At 38.8% G+C, this 21,465-nt stretch overlaps 1 protein-coding gene across 2 annotated transcripts in view; it reads right to left on the reverse strand.

Moving 5' to 3' along the window:
- The window catches only part of Sox30 (SRY-box transcription factor 30), a 31,415-nt gene extending 10,714 nt beyond the window's left edge, over positions 1 to 20,701 (reverse strand). Inside the window, exons 1-4 of one of the 2 annotated variants that reach the window (XM_034507437.2) lie at positions 19,543 to 20,696; positions 17,729 to 17,968; positions 16,374 to 16,553; positions 7,201 to 7,693 (exon numbers count right to left, since the gene is read on the reverse strand). In XM_034507437.2, the coding sequence (XP_034363328.1) occupies positions 7,201 to 7,693; positions 16,374 to 16,553; positions 17,729 to 17,968; positions 19,543 to 20,569 (1,940 nt within the window). In that variant the 5' untranslated portion in view covers positions 20,570 to 20,696. Of the gene's footprint in view, positions 1 to 7,200; positions 7,694 to 16,373; positions 16,554 to 17,728; positions 17,969 to 19,542 lie in introns of both variants that reach the window. The other variant, XM_076937006.1, reaches the window with a different exon arrangement.
- Between the last annotated feature and the right edge of the window lie 764 nt (positions 20,702 to 21,465).

Genomic DNA, 21,465 nt, shown 5'->3' on the forward strand with positions numbered 1-21,465 from the left:
ATACATAGGACATGAAAGTACCAGAGGGATGAGGAAGAGGAAGGGTTTAAGGGACCAAAGAACAAGGGAGTGATGAAGGGAAGACAAATACTGTATGATTTCTTTTACATATGGTATCTATGTTTATACACACATACACACACATGCATGCACATATACATATGTGACATGAACTGGAAAAAAACTGATAGTGAGGAAAGAGAGTCAGAAGCACAGAGGGGACTGGAGAGAAGGCAGTGTGAGATGAATATTAACAATGTAATGCTACCTGTGTGTGAAAACAATAGAATGAAATCTATTATTTTGTATGTTAATAAAAATGTTATTTACAGCAAGATGTTTTCAAGATTATTCAGATAGTAAATAGCTAAGAATAAACAATATTTGACAATTCCGATATACTATAGATACCTGATCTTCAAAACCATTAGAGATCCACAGAATATGATATTTAAAGTTGTTTCATTATTTTAAAAAAATCTTTTTTGATTATGAGACAGGTCTCCTGATAGTGCCTCCATTCCACTTCAAAGATGATGAACACCAGTAACTTCCATATGGAGTTACTTCAATTGTGGCAAGCTAGCCACTGGGCAAAGAAACTGTATATGCTACAACTACAAACAAAATGCTGCCCAGAAAGGACAAACCAACACAGGGAAGCTGACTGGAGGCCGACTGGAAGCAGATTGCCAAGCTCTGCCAAGACAAGGTAAACAAGTCCTTCACAATTCCTGCTTAACAAAGAGTCTGTCATATACTGGGCCAGAAGGCTGAAGGCAGATACTCCAGTGTTATAGAGACAATTCTGGAGAACTCTTCAAGCAGCCAGCTATGTCTGTTTTTAATATACTCTTGTAAGCTGCTTGCCTGCACTTAGTACTTACTCAGACAACAATTGTTCCTTCTCAAGTCTCAGATGGGGTTGAGGACTAGATAGCTGTAGTCTCATAATTAAGCTTGAGTTGTTTAGGATTTAAGAAGATGTTTTAGGTCTAAGAAGATGTTTTTATGTCAGTAATGCAAGTTAGAATAAAATCTAAATTAGGCACAAAACTTTAAAATACACCAAGATAGGATAGAAAATAGAGATTTTCCCTTAATTGTCAAATAGTATGGACTAACATTGTAAATGTGTATCATATGTCATGGTTTTCATAATTGTTTCATAATTGTTATTGTATATAGTGTATTATTATAAGATAAAGACAAAAAAGGGAAAATACAGGCATAATGTTTTTGTACTGTGTAAAGTTTACCCTTGTGTGTGTTATTTAAATGCTGGTTTTTCTGCCCTCATATTTTGTTTCAATCTAGACATGGCTTTGTTATGTTTATTCTTATACATTCCTGTCTCAGGTTTGTATAAACATTGCTCCTATTTCATTCTCTGCCTTGCCAATAAAAGCCAATGAGCCACTATAGAACTTTAGAGAGAACTAGGTAGGGCTTCCAATTCTAGGAGTGGTAGAGAAAGAGAGAGGAAGTGGAATAAGGAGCCATGAGGGAGGTGGATAAAGAACATGAGGAAAACAGAGCAGAATCAAGAAAGGATGAAAAAAGCCTGAGAGGAAGCCTGACTAGTATGGAGGTTTAGAATAGAGTAATAATTGCTTAGTATTTGGATCAAGGCAATTTTAATAAATCTTAGTTTCTCTGGTTATTGGGGAATTAGCTGGTTAAGAAATACGGCCACCAGATTAATTCACTGCTTACATTAATAGTAAAGATAATTCACTTTACAATGTTGCTTCTATATATCTTTCATCTTCCCTCTTTTATTACCATCAATAGGAAAACTACATCTGTATATATTACAAACCCTAGTATTACTTTATAGAATTTTATATCTACTAAATAAACCAAGATGTGAATGGGCATTAAGTAAATACTTATATAGTGTATATTAACACTATTATTTACCACTTCTGGGTCTCTTCATTTATTCCTGTGTGTTATTACCTGGCTTCATCTCCTTTCTCTGAGACAATTACACATTTACTAGCTGCTTCTGTCAATGTATAACATTCCTATGTATTACTGTCCTCTGCTCCAAGAAAACACAACTGTTCCATGTGGTATCTTTTAAAATCAGTTAAAGGCCATAGAATGACCTTGCCTCTGCTTCCTGAGTGCTATGATCAAAGATGTATGCCACTACCACCTGGCCTATTATAGTATTTTTATGTTATGTAATTACATCAATGGTACTCTTTGTTTGGATTCATGTTACCACAGAATTTATTTAGTTTCAACATAATGAACATCCTTTAAGCCAGGAATAGTGGTGCATGTCTTTAATCCCAGCACTTGGGAGGAAGAGGCAGGCAGATCAAGGTAACCTGGTTTACACAGTGAGTTCCAGAACAAGCAGAAGTAATAGTGTACTCAAAATAAAAAACAAAATAAAAAACAAAATAAAAACACAAAATAAAAACACAAAAAAAAAACCTTCATGAAAACAACAAAAGGACACCCTTTACTATTTGTTTCAATCCCTAGCCCTGTAAAACATTACACACACACACACACACACACACACACACACACACACACACACTTGCATATACATACCTCATATATGTCTTTATCTCAGGTTTTGATTATATGAGAACATATTTATCTTACTGAAAGTTAAGATTCATCAGCTAACAGATTCTTGGTGACCAGTTTTATTCTTTCTTTGGGTGGAAATGCTGACCTACACAGCTTCTACTGGAAAGTCAGTTATGGATCTCTAAGAGTTCTTTTGATTACAATGATCCAACTTTCTCTGGCTACTTTCAAGATGACTTTTTCTTTCAGCATTTTACTGTAATGTGTCTAAGTGTAAATCTCTACTTATACTCAAAATTTCCTGGGTTTCTTGAATATCGTTTTCAACACAATTAGGTAGTTTACAACTTTTTCATGTATATCCTTTAAACTTTAGTATTATTAGTTTGCGCATGTGTCTATGCTGTTGGGTGAGTGCATATGGAGGTCAGAAGACTAAGGAGTCATTTCTTGCCCTCCACCGTGGGGTCAGGGTTCCAGTAATTGATGTTGGGCTTGTGGGATTTAGGGACAGGGCAAAAGGCAGCTTTTATGCACTGCAACATCTCACCAACATTTTAGCCTAGTATTTTCATGCTTCCTTCTTTTTGTACTTCAATTTCATATATATGCTGTACTCAATGATGAATCTGTACTCAAGTGGTTCAGAGGCTCTGTTAATTTCTTCTTCATTCTTTTGTCCCCATTCTGTTCTGACTGTGCAATACCCATCAGTCTATTTTCAAGTTTGGTGACATTTTCCTCTGCCAGTTGAATTCTGTTTGAGGCCCTCTGCTGAATTTTTCATTTTGGTTATTCATATTGGTTCAACTTCAGAATTTCTATTTGTTCTTTTTTTTTTAAGCCATCATCAGTATCTTCAATTTAATTTTAAAAAAATTATCAAGGCTAGAAAGATGACTCAATAGTTAAAAGCACTAGCTGCTCTTCCAGAGGATAGGGATTCAATTCTTAGCACCTACATGGCAGCTCAAAACTGTCTTTAATTCCAGCTCCAGGGGATTCAACACCTTCAACACACATACACACAGGCAGGGAAAGTACAAATGCACTTATAAAATCGTTAAAAAATGATCCATGTCTTTAAGCATAATTTTCTTTAGTTATTTAAAAATATTAGTGATGGCCTATGGTCTTTATCAACTCAATTCTAGACTCCCTAATAAAGTTTATACTAGTTTTCTTTTATTTTTACCCATTTGCTCATCAGTTCATTCATTCACTTTAAGGTAGCTCAGGTTACTTCCTATTAAGTCTAATATTTGTTATGAAACCCAGGCTGGCCTTGAACCTATACTTCTCCTGCTCCAGCCTCTTGAGTACAAGGATTGCAGGCACATGCCACCACATCCAACTCTTAGTTTTGCCTTTGAATGGAGTGTGTTTTATTGTTTTTTTTTAGTTAGTTTGCTGAAAACTGTATATTTGGCTAATATATTGTTACAGCTCAATAACATTTTCTCCTACTTCTCCAAGGCCTATTCCTCTAGGTTTCTGCCTCTCACAGACCATTGTTCTTGCAATACATATATTTTGTATATTTTTACTGTTTCACTTAAAGGCGATTCCAATCCCTATAACTGTATTTCAGTTTAAATATAAGTCTTCATTAATTATTCAAAATACGTATTTTAGTTTCTTGAGGAGTTTTCAATTATCTCATATTCTTGAGATATTAATCCTATTTCTAAGTTCTATGTACTCATTCTTTGTGTGGGTCTGTGTGTGTGTACAGGTGCACATTAGGAAGCACAAAGCATTTATGCATGAGTGTATGTGGAGGCGAAATATCAACCCTGAATATCCCTCCCTCAGCAGCTTTTCACTGCAATTACTGAGGCAGGGTCTTTTGCTAAGACCTAGGATTTGTCAATTAGGCTGGGCTGGTGGGCCAGTGACCCCCTCCTCCATGTATCTACCTGTCTCTGCCTACCTAGAACTCAGGTTTCAGGCTCTACTGACTGAGCCATCTCCCCATCTCCACACTCATATTCTTAATGACTCCTTTTTCTCATGTTTTAACCACTTCTCTGCCCCGTTGAAAAGTTCCAATTTGCCTAGGTAGTGGAAGTGTTCATCTAAAATAATTGCCCATGTAACCTGCAACCAATCACACATGGATTTATCAAATTAAAAATGTCTTTATCAGGTAGACTGAGGGTATTTTACATTCTAAATTAGTGTGTAAATAATGCACTTTAAGAATCAAACAGAACCCCAGGCAAAAACATATTTCTCTTTGTATTTTATCTGAGTTGAATATAAAAGTTTTCTTTTTTCTTTATTAAAGTTGAAAAGGCCTCCTGTAGTTCTAGTTTATGGGGAGGTTTTAGTTTGAGACCATGCATAAGCCCAAGACTGGATGCCTTCTCATGTAGGCATTTAAATCCAACTTTATAGCCATTGAGACCATGTCTGAATCTGAAAGCCATCTCTAGGACCACTAAGTAGTTTTCAGTTTGTTGGCCATTTCGGCTCTTAAGGGCTTATTTTCCTTTCTGATCAGTTCATCTATTAAATAATTCATATTTAAATTCCATGTCTCTAGGTAACTACAGCAGAAAGCATTCTAGAGTAACTAAAGTCATCATATGTGGGGGCTATAAATGTTCCTTCTCCATAAAAGTTCAGGCAAAAGTATGCATGTATACATGTGACTATAAAGAGTACATAATTTCAATCAAATCCTTAGGTCTACAACAAATACTTGTTCAGAAGAATTTTAACCTGTGGGTTTTTTTTTTAATTTGATTGTTTTTTTTTCTGTCTAAATTTAACAACTGATTGCTATGTTTTTATAAATCAGGACTCTCTCAACTGTGTTCTGTACTATATGCATACCATTTGAGTATACTTTTCTTTGAGGGTAATAAGTCCCCATTTATCTTTCATATCATTTTCAATTATTTTTCATTGCAATTTCAATGAACAACATAATGAAGACTCAATATATCTCCCTTGCATATAAAGATAAAAATACACTATAGTGGACTGAAGAGATGGCTCGCTGGTTAAGAGAACATGCTGTGCTTCCCAAGGACCAGAATTTTAAGTTCCCAGTACCACATCAGGCAGCCCACACGTTAATCCAGTTTTGAGATATCTAATACTCTTCTCCTGGCCTCCACATACACATATACACATAAATAAAAATAAATCTTTTTAAAAATATGCTATAAGAAGGAGATAAAAGAAAGATAAGAAAGAAAAGAACTAACCAGAGGAGAGAATGTTGTCAGAAAAAAAAAGAGTTTCACAAAAACACAACAAAATGGCTGATACTCAAAGGCAGGAAGACAAGACATCAAAGCAGTGTGATTGTGTCTACATGTCCATTAAAATGCCTAACTAACTTAATTTTGTTAAAATGTAATAAATACACAAAATACATGTGTATTCCTATTTCAAACACTCACTACAATCATTGTATTGGAGCACTTAGGGAAAATATTCTATATAAAATTCCATTATCAATTTACAGACAAGAAAAACTAAAAGGAAATCAGTTAATTTTGTCCATTTTTCCATACTAGATTTTCTATTTAAGAAAGCATAAATATATTAGTCATTCCCTGGGAAAACCTCTCATCAGATATATATGAACAAAAGTCAGAGAACCATGACAAAGGATTTTAAGTATGAAATAGATCTCATTTTCCATTTTGAAAAAGTATTACCTTGATATTTACATTTGATATACTGCATTGGATTCCTAAGTCCAATTAAATTCAAGTTTAAAAAGTATGATATCACTATTTATGCACTTTATTTACTATGCTAATTAAAAGAATTGTTTCTATATTCCAAGTATTTGTTTTCAAAACCTTCTTATAAAGTTCTTTAAAGTATCAGATCTACCTAACAATAAAAGATTGATACCAAACATTTCAGTACTCTAATCACAACATAAATTGTATTTATATACTTAAGAGCAACAGAGAAGTAGAGGATATTTGCAAAGTGAAATTTCAATTTGCTTTCAATTTGCTGTAGATATTTCTCTACAAAAAAAAAAATCTATCTTGTTGATAATTTACATGGCAAATTCTCTGGTTTGGTAACAGGGACATAAAGAAGACATGTAACTTAACTAGTCATTCTAGCTCTCTTAGCTTGAAAACCTTCCCTTTTCCACCCTCATTATCAAAATGTGATCTATACAAACAGAACTGGCATCTCTTAGGAGCTTATTAGAATGCAGACCCTTAAGCATGGTAAGGCTATTGCTGTACCCTAATAGTCAAGATCTGCATTTAACAAGATGTCACACAATTCATATACATAAACGCAGCTGGAATAAGGGGATCGCATAGCTTCTTATGACTGTTTTCTATGAAACCACATTTAACAACACTGAAACCATCTTCTCACAGGGTAAGAGCTGGCTGGAGTGGAGACACAGCTGCCCCCAATAGATGGTGATGAATTCTCTCTAGCTCTAGCTCCCTGGGTCTCCATGTGGCCCCCTCATCCATTTGAATGGATTGCTTGGTTCTTACTCAGCCTCTAAAGTTGAATGGAAGCCTGACTGAGAAAGCCCAGTTCTCACCAGGAAAAAAAAAAAAAAAAAAAAAAAAAAACGCCTCCCACAGTAAACCCTCATTAGGAGTGTTCTAGGTAAGAGGTAGAAAACTGTTCCTTTACCTTGACGGGAAGTAATGAGGTCCAGGTAGGAAGTAAGGGTGATGAAAGGAGAACCGAGGTGGTGTCCCAAACAGTGTGGCTGGATGGCCAAGGGGCGGGGGCTGATAGACGTGTGAGTGTGGAATGGGAGTAGCTGGGGGTATTGGAGTGCTTCGGGGACAAGAGGAAACGCTGGCATACTCCTTGGGAGGCTGGATAGGCGAGGTTGCAAATCTGGCATGGGCAGTACTTGCACCAGCTGGAATCCTGTTGGTGCTCTCCAAAGAGACTGGAGTGGGTCTCTTCACAGAGCGACTGGTTCCCGAAGGGAGCCTATGAACGTCAGTTTGGGAAGGCCCAGAAAAGCGCTGAGGTGGGAGTGATGGGCGGGGCGTCAGGCTTGGAGGTGGGACGGCCACCGGGCCAGTGCTGGAGACGCTGGGCTGGAACAATGTGATGGGACTTGGGCGCTGGACTGCAGGTGTGGGCAGCTGGATGGCAGGCGGGGCTTCACCTTCAGAAATAAAAATAGCAGAGTTAACCACTATTAGTCTCCCTACTGGTATCTACCACACCGTGAACTTGTGAACTTGAACTTGGATCTTTGAAATTACACACACACACACACACACACACACACACACACATCTCCATCCTCACCTAGTTAGTAGTGGTATCATATCAAGCCACTTTCCTTTTTATTTATAGTATTCTGACAATTCTGAAGTCACTGTCATTTCTTGTGAATCTACATTTTTCTCTTTCTGAACTAACCTCTGAGTGCCATAAAGAGAGAGACCTTCTGTTTTGTTTACGACAGTGAACAAGCTCAGCCTTTACCCAGAACAGAATAGGTAAGTTCTCAACAAACTTTTGGATAGGTAAATAAATGAAAAAATTTATTATTGATAAATTAAAAGAACGAATGCATGAAATGTTGATTTCTAAACAGAAATAACAAAACTACCGGCAACAGTTATCACTAAGGAATGATCACCTAGGGGTGGGGGACAAGATACACGGGTAGTAGGAGACTCTAGATGTTCATCCGATAGTATTTGGGTTTTGGTCAACATGATATATATTAATTTTATTTTCATGTAAACAGTAGTTTCAGAGTAGCACTTTGGGTCATTTTTCCTTCATTTTGCGTATTTTCTACATTTAAAGTTATGGCACATTTTAGTTGAAAAAATTAATCAAGAAAATGGTTTCACTTTACTATATTGAAAGTGAATATAGCTGGAAATCTCCAAAAAGAATAGGATTTACCATGGGTTAGCCATTTGTGACAGACTTGGAAAGAATCCTAGCAGGACATGATTAGAAAGGGCAGAGGTTTTTTTTTGTTTTGTTTTGTTTTGTTTTTGGTTTTTCGAGACGGGGTTTCTCTGTGTAGCCCTGGCTGTCCTGGAACTCACTCTGTAGACCAGGCTGGCCTCGAACTCGGAAATCCACCTGCCTCTGCCTCTGCCTCCCAAGTGCTGGGATTAAAGGCGTGCGCCACCACCGCCCGGCAAGGGCAGAGTTCTTAAAGGTAAGTAAAAGTCATATGATTTATCCTTCCATTACCAATGAAGGCAGCACTGCTGGCTGAGGTGCTATTACATACCACACAACACACGCAGACTAAATTGAACTAAGCTTTCATGACAAAATACAAACAAAAGCCTTCGGAATAGAGTCAACTAGGTGTCTGTTAATGAAAACAGATTCCAAGTACAGATGCTTGGATGACATAGTTCAAAATGTCTCTCAATGGCCCAACATGTAGACCTTCTTTCAACTTTATTCAGGTAAGACTTCCCTTTCCTTCCTTCCCTTGGTAGAGGCAGGTAATGCCCTTCTAAGCCTCAGTAGGAAAAGCCCCATCCATCCATTTCAAGGTGGTTCCCTGCCCAGTGAAGTACATCAGGAGGGTGGAAATGAAGCTGTCCTGATCTTTTTAGCCCAAGATTGGCCTCAGGCTCCCAATCATCCTGGCCCAGCCTCCTGAGATAACAGGAATAACAAGAACTAGGATAGCAAGCATGTATTATCATGCTAAATTCGGTTACTTATGTTTATTACCAGGATCTAGCCAAAAACCTGAATTAAAAACCAGTCCAGAGGGCTTGGAGAGATGGCTTGAGGATTAGAGTGCTTGCTTTGCAGTCATGAGGACAAGAATTCCGATCCCAACACCCATATAGCAAGCCAGGGCCTCACAAGCACCTGTAACTCCAGTTCAAGGATTCAACAGTCCACTTCTGGCCTCTGTACATAGGCATGCACAGGGACAGACGCATACACACATAGAAATACACACACACAAATCTTTATAGAAAGAATTAAGACTTGATTGAAAGAAAACAATTAAATCTAAGCAGACACTTCTCCACTGAGCTGCTGCAAGGAAATCTAACGTGCCTAGCAATAATTACAAGGCTAACAAATTTGAAAAAATCAAAATTTTATTTCTTGAATTACCACCATACTCAAGACATTAACCTGACAATCTATGTTTGACATTGAGCTCTTTTTCCTATACTAAGCATAAGCACTTAGTTATCAGGAAAAAAATATGTTACAAGAACTTTACAGAACAATTGATCAAGTTTCAATCATTGAAAGGGGCACATTATCTTCTCCAGTGTTCTTCCTATCTAAGATAGTTGTATAAAAGAATCGAGGAAAAGGAGGCCTAGAGTGATAACCATGCCTCATTCAAAGACAAGTAACTGGCATATAGCAACTACTTTATTTAGTTACAGAGTTATCTGGAAACACTTTAAATGTTAGAGTTCAGGTTGATAAGCAGATTAAAAGTGTGTAAGCTTTAATAAGTCAGTGATATGGAGGATGGAAAAAATACTCAGTGCTCTAATGACTCAAACAGTTGTTAAGCTAGAATAGACGCTAACCACTAGCAATAAGCCAGTGATTTGGCTTCTTTTTTCTAGTACACAGCAGAACCACAATGCCCTAGGCTCCCTGCCATTTAGGAGCCGCTTAGAACTACCCAATAAGCAGTGTCTATTATGGCTGCAGTGAGTGCACTCACATGTGGTCCTCCATGTATTTGCTGCTTTGTACAGGTTTGAATGCATGAATACAGTGCCCTAGGAGGCCACATTCTAATGATGTCAAAGCTACAGAGGGGAAAAAAGCCTTCAACCATTAGCTGCCTTTTGAAAGAGACATATTTAGCAACCAGAAACATCCACATGTGAGTAAAAGATAAGCTCGCTGTTAAAGTAGACAGAACGGTCCAACCATCACATGAAATAAAGGGCAGCTTTGATACACAGGGACAAAAGAGAAAATTCCAAAATCCAAATAACCAATGCAAGTCTAAAAAGCAGAATAGCTGTAAAAACAAAAATTCCTGTGTGTCTCCATCACCAAAGAAGGAGGAACCACTGCAGCTTTGTGGAGTTAATGAGGAGAACCAGCAAGTGGCTTGGGATAAAGAGAAGAGAAAGGAGGAGACTGACTGAGAATTGGGAAGGTATTTGGGCCACTGTTAAGAAACGTGGATTTCTGGGGAAAGAACAAGGTAACAAAAAACCCAGAAAGATGAGGTGAAGCTTGTGAGGCATCCTCAGGAGAACTTACAGTGAAGAACCGCACCACTTCTCTCTTTTGCTGTTGTTTACTAAAGTAGATTTTTACTGACAACGTCACACATTTTGATGTATTCACTGTCCTCCCATGCACAACTCTTTCCTATGTCCCTTCCACAGCTGTGAACCTCCTCCAATAAATCCCTTCCCCACACTCCTGTCTTTTAGTTTTGTTCTGTGGCCTACTGAGTTTAATCAGGGCCACCTATGTGTCCGTGAGCTTGGAACCACCCACTTGAGCCTGGTGTGCTCACCAGTGGGTAAACAGAATCCACCACTAGCCAGTGGTACAGGCAGGAGGCCTTATGAATATGGAGCCCCTCCTTTCATGCCTGTTGACAGCCACAGCTGCTATAGTTTCAAAGTCAAAATAGTTATGTCCTCCCTAGAATTATGCAACTTTTCAAGGAGATTTTTGGAGAGTCATGGAGAATTTTTAATGGATATAGCAACTTCTTAGAATGGATCTTAAGGCTAAGACAAACCTGCTGACTTTTGGATTAGAACAGTAATGAAGTTTTATTTCTTCTTGTTCTATTTAAGAAGTACATAAGCTAAATGGCACACCAATGCAAATATTGGTAGTAAATATTACTAAAACATTTAGAGAAAAAAGTATGAATTCTGGACAGTATTGGAGTGTCAACAAAGTGGTGATATAACTAACAAAACTGAGCTCAGGCTGGACAAGCAAAACAGAGAGAACTCAGTAACAAAAAAAAATGTGTCTATGTGCCAAGTACATATTTAACATCTGATAGAAGAGATGTATGGTCTACAGAAGTTCCAAAGCCTGTATACAAATGTGAATATTGATATGAAATGAGGATGCTGGTATAAGTACCACCAAGATATTTGGTAAGACATACATGAAGATTCTAGACGACCATGCCATAAGCACTTTCAGAAACTAGAAGCAGAAGAGCTTAGAGTGTGATGTTAAAGCAGAGCAAACGATGCACTGTACAAGACAAGAAGCTGCTATAGAGTTTGAGCCAGGGAATAGAAAGTTTATTTTATCTGTATCTATCTTCTGCACAACCACATTATGAAATCTTTGACAAGACACTCTATGGGAACATATTCCTATTGTCCCTAGGCCATAGCAGGTACCTGATAAATATTAGGGAATAATAGATGGGTCAGACAAGCAGGCTTGCAACTGTGGCCCTGAATTCACTCAGAAGATAGTGGATATAGAAAGACTCATGGAAACAGAAAATCTTTAAAGTGCACTTTCAGTTTTCAAATATATTTAATATTTTAATGTCATGAAGTGTTCTGGGAAAGCATGATGCAAAGCAAATGGTTGCTTATTAGAATATGCAGGAAGCTTGGTAGAGTACACAGGAAAATGGAGTAAGCCTGACTGAACATCAAACAAAAGGAAAGATTACTAGAATGTCCATGAATTTGGTGTGAAATATTTAATAATGCATTTCTAATCACTAATGGAATAATGAGGTTTTACTCACTCTCTTGCATCACAAATGTTGGTTAAGGGTAGAAGGCTACTAAGGGTAGAAGAACAACTATAATAAATCATTCACAGAAAAGTGGCTGTTTAGCCAATAATGCTAGAAGCAAAGAATAAAAACACACTCGTAAATTATAAAGTTGTTAATTGGTCAAATTAAGAGAAACTTATCAAAATCTTATATGAAAAAACTAGTCTAAGTGTTTTAAGTCAGTGCAAATAAAAATTAGGCAGTTGGAAGCTGGAGAGATAGCTCAGCAGTTAAAAGCACTTAACTGATCTTGTGAGGACCCAGGTTTGATTCCTAGTGTAGGCATAATGTTTCTGTGCCTACAAATACAACAATGTGCATTATTCAAATGCTGATTTCTCTTCCCCTGTAACTTGTTGAATCCAGACATGGCACTGTAGTGCTATTCCAAGAATCTCTTCTCTCAAGTTTGTATAAACGTTGCTCCTCATTTATTCTCTGGTTTGTCAATAAAGGCTGATCAGCCAATGGCTGGGCAGAAGAGAGAACAGAGTGGAACCTCTGCCAGTTAGGGGAGAAGAGATGGAGAGGGAGAAGAGGAGATTCAGCCACAAGGAAGGGGTCCTGGAGATATAATGAGAAAACACCTGAAGCCCAGAGAGTCAGACCAATACTAAAATGCAGATATCTTTGGGATCTGGGCTGAGAGGTAACCAGATTAGTTTAGAGGATTAGAATAGATCAGTGACCTTCATTCATTCATTTGGAAGCTAGCCGGGGATAAAGAAAAACTAACACTTTAAAAATTCTTTTACATCCTAGCACTCATGTCACTCACACGTGCACAATTTATACACACACACACACACCTTTTTAAAAAATTGAGTATTTGGAAGAAAAATGACAACAAAAATCAAGTGACTCTAAGGCAACCTGACTTGATAAATTCATCAGAAAAAAACAAATAATTGAAACTGCTCAGATCAATAGTTTTCAAACTTCCTAATGCTGTGACACTTTAATACAGTTCTTTTGTTTTGATGACCCTGACCATAAAATTATTTTGTTGCTATTTTATATCTCTAATTTTGCTACTGTTATGAATTGTGATATAAATATTTGATACACAGTATATCTGTATACCCTAGAGGGGTTGCAAACCACAGGCTGAGAAACACTAGTCTAGGCAGTAATAGTTTCAAAGGCAACTAAAGAGTTGTGGAGCCTCAACACAATGATTCCTACTATCTTAGGATTCCTGAACCTAATTTTCACAGAATAAGTTTGAGAATCTTAGATTATAATACAATAGAATAAGTTTACAAACTGACAAAAATAAATCTCAAGTATCATTTTCATAATTATTGTAGAGAAGCTCAAAGGTAAAGCATAAGATATTGAATAAAGTATATAGAAGTAGTTCTTCCAGAGCAATTTTGCTAAGTCTCCATCACTTCTGTGATGGTTAGCTTTAAATGTTAACTTCATACAGCCTGGAATCACTTGGGTCTCAGTGAGGGACTGTTCATGTTGTGTTGGCTTGTGGGTATGTCTGTAAGAAACTGTATTAATTGATATGAGAAAATGCAGCCCACTGTGGGTGGTACCATTCCCTAGGCAAGAGGTCCTGGTAAGAATAGAGAAATTGGACTGAGTGCAAGCTAATAAAAAAACAAGCAGCATGCAATTATTTAGTTTCTCCGATCTTGTTGGTGGATGTGATGTGACCAGCTATTTTAAGTTCCTGCTGCCTTTACTTCACAGAGATGGATTATGACCCTAGAACCATGAACTAAAATAACCCTTCCCCCACCCCTGAGGATATTTTATTACAACAACAGAAACAAAACAAGAACAACTTATTATTATTCAAATGGTTGATTGCCTAAATAATATCATAAATATATAAAAATTACTAGAATTATTTCTGTAAAAGAAAAAATATGCCTCACTACTTTGATAACATTTCTTCTACAAGAATAAAATGTTTAAATGAACAATATTACTATGACTTTATGTTTAAAACATAAAACTAGCTCAAAGAAACAAAGAAGCAAGGCATTTTAAAATCAGTATCTGCAAATAATAAACCTATGGGTTTTTCTGTTTGTTTGTTTGGTTGGCTGGTTGGTTTTTGAGACAGGGTTTCTCTGTGTATCCCTAACCATCCTGGAACTTGCTTTGTAAACCAAGCTAACCTTGAACTCACAGAGAGACACCTGCCTTTACCTCCCTAAAGGTGTTTACCCCTATGCCTAGCCAATAACTATGGCTCTTTAAGAGACTTGTGACAGCATCTATTAACTAACTTTAGTAATTTTATGGATACTTTAGAATATGAAATTTCCAAACTTCCTAGTTACACTATTACCTCTAAGTAATATAAGCTGATGGAAATAACTAAACATATTTCAAAGTTGCACAACTGTACAGCATGTTATCAGGTAAAAATCCTCACCATAAATAATACTTATCTAAAAAGAATTCTCAAATTATCTTTATAAAATGTTTTGGCTTATCATTTGAGAGCCAAGAAATGAATCTTTACCATCTCTGGCCCCCACAAGAAATATTATTGTAAACAGTATTTTAGAGTAGCTGACAAAGTCTCATTGTCACATTTTGTTTACTGTTGTGCTTCAGAGCTGCTTCCTAGAATTCTGTCTACAGTATTTAAGTAGTAAGATCATGATGCATAAACCCTACCACTATCAGAAAAAAAATCTTTAGTCTTCATCTAGACCACACCTTTGCACAGATGGTGTATAAGTGATATATTGTATAAAGTCTCAGCTGCTTCAAATAAGAACATTGATAAATCTGTACCCAAGAAACATGAGCATTTAAAAATGTACAACATAGATGCAAGTAAAGTCTGGGGTAGGGAGAGGAGGGGACAAAAAGAAGCATGTACTAAAGTAAAAAATAGTATCTAACAGTGCAAAATCAAAACAAAGATATAGTAAAGCCCAGTTTGAAACAATTTTCAGGCAACACTAAGAGTGCCTGACTGTACTGCAAAATTGAGGCTACAGATAAACTTTCTACATCTTCCACCTGAACAGAGGTATCTTGAGTGCAGCTTTGTTTCTCCCATTGGCTAAATGACACAGTTTAAAGGACACTGAAAATGGGGCTGGAGAGACAGCCCAGAAGTTCTGAGTACTTGCTGCTCTCACTGAGGACCCAGATGTCCCAGTGTCCAAACAGCAGCTTACAACTCCAGTCCCAGGGTATCTAACACTTTCTGATACACACACACACACACACACACACACACAGAGAGAGAGAGAGACAGAGAGAGAGAGAGAGAGAGAGAGAGAGAGAGAGAGAGAGAGAATTTAACATACAGGAAAACAAAACACTTGTATATATAAAATAAAAATCTTTAATTAAAAAGTGAAAATGTTTAATATTACTAAGTCCATTTTCATGTTTTATCCACCTCTAACTCATAGGGCCAGTTTATCATTAGGAAAATCAGATAGGCAGAAACTGGGAAGAGCAGCTTTAAGACAAGCAACACCAATGGTGAATGGATACCACTCTCCTTAACAGATGGTTGTAAAAGTTTAAGCCAATGATGCAACAGGTAGTTAATATTTGAGAATCTCAGGTTGTAAAAGTTTTGGAGGAACAAGCCAATGATGCAACAGGTAGTTAATATTTGAGAATCTCAATTTAGCATTCTTTTCTTACCATTCATAGACCAGACTGTAAGGAACATGAACCAAACAAGAATTTATAAAAAATGGATAGCTTCCATCGCTTTTCTGGAGCAGTGAGAGAATGATCTTCAATAGATCAGTAGCCTTACTATGTTCCATTGACAAGATGCCTCAAATCCTGTTAGTTCTTTTATGCTGAAGTGATAAACATCCCTGTGACGTATTTAATTATACTAGCAATTTCCTTTATCATCTGACTCATCTAGGTGCTCACCCTGAATTGCTTACAAAGTCAGAGTTTTCCACATGGATCTACTATTGCTCCTTCTCCCATTTAATGTTTCATTTTCTCCCTCTTTGATATTATTTCTTTACTATTTTCTAAATTATAAATTTAGCAGAAACCAAATTTCAGCTGAAGAGATAAAACTGATGTATGTATTTACAAGTCATCTACAATATGACTAACTCACCAGCTGGATGAGTGATGGTGTTCTGAAGGCCGGGAATTACCACAGAGTAGGTAGGTGAGCGGTAAGGATAAATTGTTGTCGGATTTGTAGAGATGATATTCTGTGTGGTACCAGAAAACACATTGGAAACACTTAGAGGGAAGCGTTTTCGCTTCCCTGGACGAGGCTGATAAACCCAACCTACAGAAAAAGAGAAACTTTTAATATGAATATACAAACTCAGGCTTTTTCATATGAAAACACAGCACACTTTAAAGTTTTAAAATATGGGTTGTCTAAAGTTCTATTTTCCAGCTCCATGCTATTTCTGTGAACAAATCCTGCACTGTGCATTTTAGCATCCACACAGCGTCTAATTCTGTTATGGTAACCCATAATGGGGAAGAAGGTCAAATGCCTTCCACTCAGGGTCAGAGAATGACAGAATCTACTCCCAGGCACTGAGTTTCAATCTCACAGCCTTTTCTCTGGTGAAGAAAAATGTCCCATAAGACATTATTTATCTCCTCCTCTTTTCACATTCTATAATATACAAATGTCAGTGGCTTACAATATAATAGTCACTAATAACCAGTTACTATGTTTATACTTGATTTAAGAAGTCACTCTCTGAGGCTTGGCAATTGCTAAAACCATAATCACCTTAATTTCTTCCCAAAGTCAGAAGTGTGGCACTGTCATGTATACAATCACTGCTTCCGTTCAGGTGATACCTCATAATCTTGCCTCTTAAAATATTTCTGCTTATATTTCAGAAAAAAAAAAGTTCTTTTCCCACTATGCACAGTTCTATAGTCCATAAAGAATGCATAGTTTCCAACCTTTATCTCAATGCCCTTACTGTTGAGGATGAACCAGTTGGTTCAAACTGTATCATGCTAGGAATTAATTAATCAAAACATAGGACCATGTTCTGATAACCACTTAACTTTGAAATGGAAAAAGATATAAATTCCTATATTTTTATTATCTTTTAAGTGGAAACTGTTTATTCTGTTGCCATGATTATTTAATATGTCTAGTATATTACAAAATGGAAACATGGAGATTTGCAGTAAACTGCAAAGCTATAGCTAGCTATGTATGTTTGTTATGTATCTATGTTTATTTCATCAAAACTACAGTAAAACCGAATGTCTCCTGATTTACGGTAGCTGGTAAATATGAGATCAGATATTTCACAATGGCATTCTATTTAAGAAAATATATGCTTAGTATTGATTCAATCATCATTATAATATTAACCATTATTCTCTTTCTCACAGATACATTAGGAAATCTCAACCTAACTTAATCTTTACCTAAATAAATTTAAAAGAAATTGGAAAGAGCCTTTGTTCATTTCATTTGATTACCAGGAAATTCCTCTCTGTGCTTCTCTTTAATCTTTTGTGCTTCATCATAATAAGGTTTCTTTTGTTCTTCACTAAGTTTGTTCCACTCTAACCCGAGCTGGACACTGATTTCTGCATTGTTGGCGGCTGGGTTAGCTTTGGCTAGTGCTGGTCGGTGGATTCTTGCCCAAACCATAAATGCATTCATGGGTCGCTTCACATGACCATTTCTGTCCTTACTGAAGGGAGTGTCAGGTATTCCTATATGACAAAAATTAAGAGACTAAGTTAATGTGCCACATATGCAATTTTAAAGTGAAGTGTCCCTTTATCTATACTTCTAAAGTACCTGGAAACATACACTATAATATAGCCAAAGTACTGCCAAGATTCCAAAATTCCTCATAGTCCCTGAATTCAGCATTCTAAGTTGGAGCTTAGAATGACTCCTAGGGAGTATAATATTGTTGAAGATACTGAAGATATGTTAGAGACATACTGGATGGCTATTTATTTCTTTGAGCTTCATTAATATCTCTTAACAGTAATTAACATTTAGTTTATTTCCCACTAATATTAAGGAGCAGTCACCTTAACTATGCACCTAGCACTATGTAGGTGTTATGTAAGATTAGTCATTTATAGAAGCAGCTGTAGTGTCTTTAAAGCAAAAATATTTATGCTCAGTTTTTCACTAGGAAAGTGAAATTCTTGCCACACTGAATTATTAAAACTAGTCTCATGTCCTGGGAGAAAAATTATACATATAAACCTGTAAGTCATGGTACAGTTAAAATTCTTATAAAGGAAATTGATGAAATTTGTATCCCTATGCAGTTCATAAAAGCACTATCTATGAACTTTTCACATTAATTCATTTTAGGGTTACTTGATATGTAAAACTTTTTTGATGTGCAAAGGGTGTTTAGAATAAATAATCCTGACTGAGGATGTAGCTCAGTTGGTAAATACTTCCTACTATGCATCGAGCCCTGGGTTTAATTCCCAATGCCATATAAATCAGGTGTAGTAAGTGGCATGTGCCAAGAACAATTTGTGAACATGTCTGTGCATGAGCACATAAAATAAATAGAAAAGGGGTACTTAAGTTATTTAAAAACAGAAGTGGGTAGAACCGGCACTGAAAATTAAAAAAACAATAATAAACATAAAAGTTCATGAAAACATAAGAATGAGTATGACCTCCCAAAACATTCAATGACACATCGTTCTGTGTGAACTAATCCTAAGGACTTGCTTAAAATATACTTAAAAATACTGGAAAGTAGTATTTGGTTGTAGTCATTTCTTTTAAATATATCTATCTATATGCTTAGATATGTGCTTTAAATATATCTTAAATATAATCACTTCTTTTAAAAACTTGGCTTATTATTATTTCTAAAAGCTTTAGCTTTTAAAATAGAATGCTATATGTCTGTTTTCTCCCAGAAAAGTTACTGTTCATCTTTAACCTAGTCAATATAAACAACTATCATCATTTTTCTCGAAACACTGGCATTGTTCTAAGAAGTTACAATAGAAAATTTGATGTTACTTTTGTATAAGCTGAGGAATCTGTATTACCTAACAAGGTGTTGTTGTGTCTATTATCTAAACCTGTTTCCTAAGACTTAAGTGTGACTTTAAAAAAATTTGTGGAAATACTTCGGTGTATTTTTTCAGTATATGGGCAAATCGATCAGAAGCAATCCCTGTACAGGGTAAGAATGGAACCATGATCCTATTTTTTCAAGCTTCAGCTCCTGAACTGCTAATATGTCTGTGCAACATAGACCTAACTGTGAAAGCCAGATTCCCTTGGCTTCTAATACCTGCATCTGAGGGAAGCACGGTGAGGGGGACATCTTTGGTTTCAATTTTTACAGAAGGCTCCAGCAAGGACTGCATTTTAATAGGCACTGGTGTCAGGGGGACCTTGGACAACCGTATCAACTCAGAAGGTGGAGGCCCCTGAAATTGGATACGGGCTCCAGGAGGGACGGTGTGGAGAGTCAAAGGGAACCTTAGGTCTTGTTGGTGTGGCCCAAAAGCACTGGGAGGCTGGGCCAGGATGGCCTCCTTGCTGCTGTGGACCAGGCCATTGGACGTGGCCTCCGTGCCCAGCCTACAGTCGTCCCTGAGTCTGTCTGGCTCCTCGGTCTTGATGACTCCTTCTCCGATGGCCAGCAGGCTCCTGCCTTCCCCGCCTTTCAGGGCATCCCTCGAGGCCTCCTCTGCCTCCAGCTTGGCTTTCTTCTCATCTCCTCGGCGGCCGTCGAGGGCCTTCCCGGTACCATCCAACTTGGCGGCCCTCGAGGCTCTAGGGCCGGCCTCGGTGGTCCTCCGAGATCCCACCGACAGGTCCAAGCCCGTCCCCAGCTCCTGCTTCTCGGCCTTGACGAGCAGCGTCCGGGGCTGCATGGGGCGCAGCTCCGGCCTGCAGGAGCCCCCGTCGGCCGCGGACTGCGGCGGCAACAGCAGCAGCTCCGGCCTCAGCTGCAGCAGGCGCGCCTGCGCGGACGAGGCGGCGACGGCGGCGGCGGCGGCGCCCTCGTCCGGAGCCTGAGGTAACAGCGGTCCCGGAGGCAGCAGCAGCACCTGTTCCGGCTTCACTTGCAGCAGGCGTCGCGCCCCAGCCTGCGCACCTGCCGCCGCGGCCTCCCCGCACGACGAGGCCACCGCGGCGATGGCGGCCGCGGCCTGAGCCGACGGCGACTGGGAGCGCTCTGCGGCCGCGGCCCGGAAGGTGGCGGCCTCGACGGGCTGCGCGGGCGGAGCGGGGCGCAACGGGCGCGGAGGGGTGGGCCGCGGCGGTTGGCGCGGCGTCGGCGGCTCCGGCTCCGGCCTGGCTCTCTCCATGGGGGAGGGGGCGGCCGGCCAGGTCGCGGCCGGGATTGTGAGCTCAGCCGTTTGTTGGCGGCCTCCCCCTCCCCCTTTCGGTTAAGACCCTTCCAAGGCCTTGGCTACCCAGAACCCTACGCGCTCCACAGACTGGCTCGCCTCGCCCAATCATGAGCGGCTCAGTGTCCCCCGTCAGCCAATCACAGGCACGCTCCTCTGCTCCTCCCACTCTTCACTCTAGCCTTGTGCGAGAACCCTGGAATCATCCGCCATAGCCTGGGCCGAAGCTCTTGTGTCCCATTTTCCACGCCTCTCTACTCTCCCTCTCTTCCGGATTCTCTTTAGGCCTTGTTCTTGGTTACCCCGCCCCCTCCTGGAGCGCGACAATGGCGTTGCCCAGGAAACCCTTATGTTCCACGCCTTTACCAAGGACCTCCGAGGATGAAGGCGCGGGCCTTTCTTGCGGGCTGGGCTCACGGCCTTGTGTTCTCATTAAGCCTGAGTCTAGTAGGGTCTCTAGACATTCTCAAGTATGGGGACAGCTTAGAACTTATCGCTGATCGTAGTAATTGATCTTACTGGAACTGGTGTTTGACTAAGTACAACTGTTTGACTAGTTGAATTTTCAGTCACTCTACTTCCAAAATGCGACCCAGATTCATCCACTTTTTGGTGTTCCACCTGCCATTATCCTGACCCAAGCTTCCATCATCCTTCACTTCCTCCATACGGATGTTGCAGTACTCTTGTAGTCTTGCTCTTCACCTATGTCCCACGACTGCCAGTAGTTCTAAAACTACAAGTCTAACCCTACCACATTTCCCCAAATCTTTCTGCTGCTCCCACTTATGAGAAAAAAGTCCGAAATTCTTACCAGGCAGAGCCCGAGAAGCCTAGTTAGTGGCTTAGGCTCT

This window comes from Arvicanthis niloticus, chromosome 6, assembly GCF_011762505.2.
Source record: "Arvicanthis niloticus isolate mArvNil1 chromosome 6, mArvNil1.pat.X, whole genome shotgun sequence".
NCBI classification, from domain to species: domain Eukaryota; kingdom Metazoa; phylum Chordata; class Mammalia; order Rodentia; family Muridae; genus Arvicanthis; species Arvicanthis niloticus.